This window comes from Manacus vitellinus, unplaced genomic scaffold (assembly GCF_001715985.3).
Source record: "Manacus vitellinus isolate BGI_N305 unplaced genomic scaffold, ASM171598v3 scaffold_43_pilon, whole genome shotgun sequence".
Classification (NCBI taxonomy): Eukaryota; Metazoa; Chordata; class Aves; order Passeriformes; family Pipridae; genus Manacus; species Manacus vitellinus.
The window spans coordinates 526,478-528,630 of NW_021940560.1; the positions used below are offsets into that span (position 1 = coordinate 526,478).

The window sequence follows — 2,153 nt, forward strand, 5'->3', positions numbered from 1 at the left end:
AGCAGAACCCCGGGGCGCAGGGGTGAGGAGAGCACTCCCCACCCCGGGGCGCAGCAGTGGGGCCCCGGAGTGCTCGGCCCCGGTCCGTGGGCACGGCGCGGCAGGGCAGGACACGGCCCTCAGCATGACAGAAGAGGTGCCCGCAGCAGCCACCATGCCGGCGTGCAACGGGAGCGTTCCCCCGGGGGACGGCCCGCTCCAGGGCATCGGCGGGAGCGACCAAACGCCAAAATCTGCTGGGACGGTCCCGTGTGCAAACGTGGAAACCAGCTCTGATGCTCCACCTGCAAAGGAAGCTCTGGAGGAAAACAGAAATTCATTGGCAGAGGACATCGCTCCGGGGGATTCTGCTGGAGAGAAGCCATGCCGAGGTACCGTATGGGGCTGCTTGGCTCTTGAGAGTTGGGAGAGAAAAGCTCTGTTTTTCTATAGCCTGATGAATAACGGGACATGCTGTACATGTGAGTCAAAATTCCTAACCTACGGTAGCTGTAACAGCGACTCGGAGTATTTCCGGGGACACATTTGAGGGACAAGTTTGTAACTAAAGAAATGAACGATTAATAAATCTGCTCTGAAAATCTGACAATCTGCAGCCATTAAAACCTGATTGCTCCATGAGCCCATGTCTTCTGCTTTGTGTTTCCCAAAGAAAAGCGAGAGGAGAAGGATGGGATGCTACAGCAGGGAGCAGCGGATATCCAGGACACAGGGACCGATGGCCAGGGATCAGGGGAAGGTAATGCAAAACACTGTCTGATGTGGGGTTTCCCTGACACGTAGCAATGAATGGCCTTCAAAAGTCAGTGGATACAGGTGGTTATTAATTTTTTTTAATTGGGTCAGACCCTTCTATTCCAGAGAGCAGTGACTCATTTCTCACATGCGGAGTTGCTGCACCTTAGAAACCATGGCTGGTATCTTCCTTCCTGAGGTTTTGCATATCTCCATGACCATGGGGTATCAAAGCAATGTGGGGTCTTTGACCGGGAGATCCCCAAAAGCTTCGAAAGGTTGAGAGATGCTCTATCTTCTGCTTCATGCCCAGAGGAGAACCTTGGGAGGCTGCCGGAGGCCTCAAAACCCAGACTCTCTTCCTGCCTGACTTATCAAGTGTTGAATCCCATTTCAGAGAACCATGGGGTTATCTGCAGAAAATTGCTCTGCTAAACACTTGCTCCTCAGTTTCACTCTGCTCATTTCTGGGTGAAAATGGTAGAAATCCGTGGGAGCCAAGGCTGGAGCCTCAGCCGTGTCCTGGTGAGCGGGGCTGTGGGGGGGTCACTGCCCGCCCCGGTCCCGAGTTAAAATGTACTGGCTATATACATAGATTAACATATTTAATTGCACTATGCAAACTGCAGCCACTTCTCCAAAAGGAGCAGTATTCTATGGAGTATTACTAGAGGAGGAGTATTTTATGGAGTGTTACTAAAGGAGGAAAGCCACATTTCTCCAAGGGGGGCTCCAGGCATTATTCCTTTCTGTGTCTCCCACCAGTGGGCTCCTGCCTGTCTCTTTGGCTTTGGCAGTGGTGGGACAAGGGTACAGGGCCAGGGGCTGCTAGAGATGCTCTCCCCTGAGCTTTGAAGGTGGCTCTAAAAGAGGAACGGGCTGTGCCCTGCAAACGGAAACTGCTTTCATTAAGAAAAGGAAAAATATCTGAATATTTGTCATGGGCAAATTAATATTTTGTAGCAACCGCCTAGGCTGTGAGGAGGTGAATCATGGTGGAGGCTTTCCCACTTAGAGCTGACATCCGTATTCCAGCTGTGCTGCTTTAGGAGCACACAATAAAACCTATTAAAGGATCTCGCCAGGCTCCCCCCGGCCCCGCCCCTCAACCACAAGCACTTTATCTTGAAATTGCAGGCAGCTTTTTAGTACCCAACCAATTTAGTCTAATTAATACTCTGGACCCCACAGGCAAAACGTTGAATAGACCATTTGTTGAGACACTAAAGCATCATTACCGGCAGAGACGTGCCAAACAGGACAAATGGGAGATGGCCATGGCAGCCGGGGCGGCCACCGCTGAGGGAGGGACACGTCCCAGGGGGCACAGCTGGGCACTGCGTGCAGAACGGCTCCCTTCCCCCTGCCTTTCCCTTCTTCTCCTTCTCCTTTCCCTTCTTCTCCTTCTCCTTCTCCTT

General features: G+C 52.3%; 1 protein-coding gene across 1 annotated transcript in view; it reads left to right on the forward strand.

Annotated features, from left to right (window-relative positions):
- The first annotated feature begins 105 nt into the window (after positions 1 to 105).
- ERMN (ermin) overlaps positions 106 to 2,153 on the forward strand; it is a 3,172-nt gene continuing 1,124 nt past the window's right edge. Inside the window, exons 1-3 of the mRNA XM_029962181.1 lie at positions 106 to 371; positions 653 to 782; positions 1,501 to 1,545. Coding sequence (XP_029818041.1) covers positions 125 to 371; positions 653 to 782; positions 1,501 to 1,545 — 422 coding nt within the window. The 5' untranslated portion in view covers positions 106 to 124. The remainder of the gene's footprint in view (positions 372 to 652; positions 783 to 1,500; positions 1,546 to 2,153) is intronic.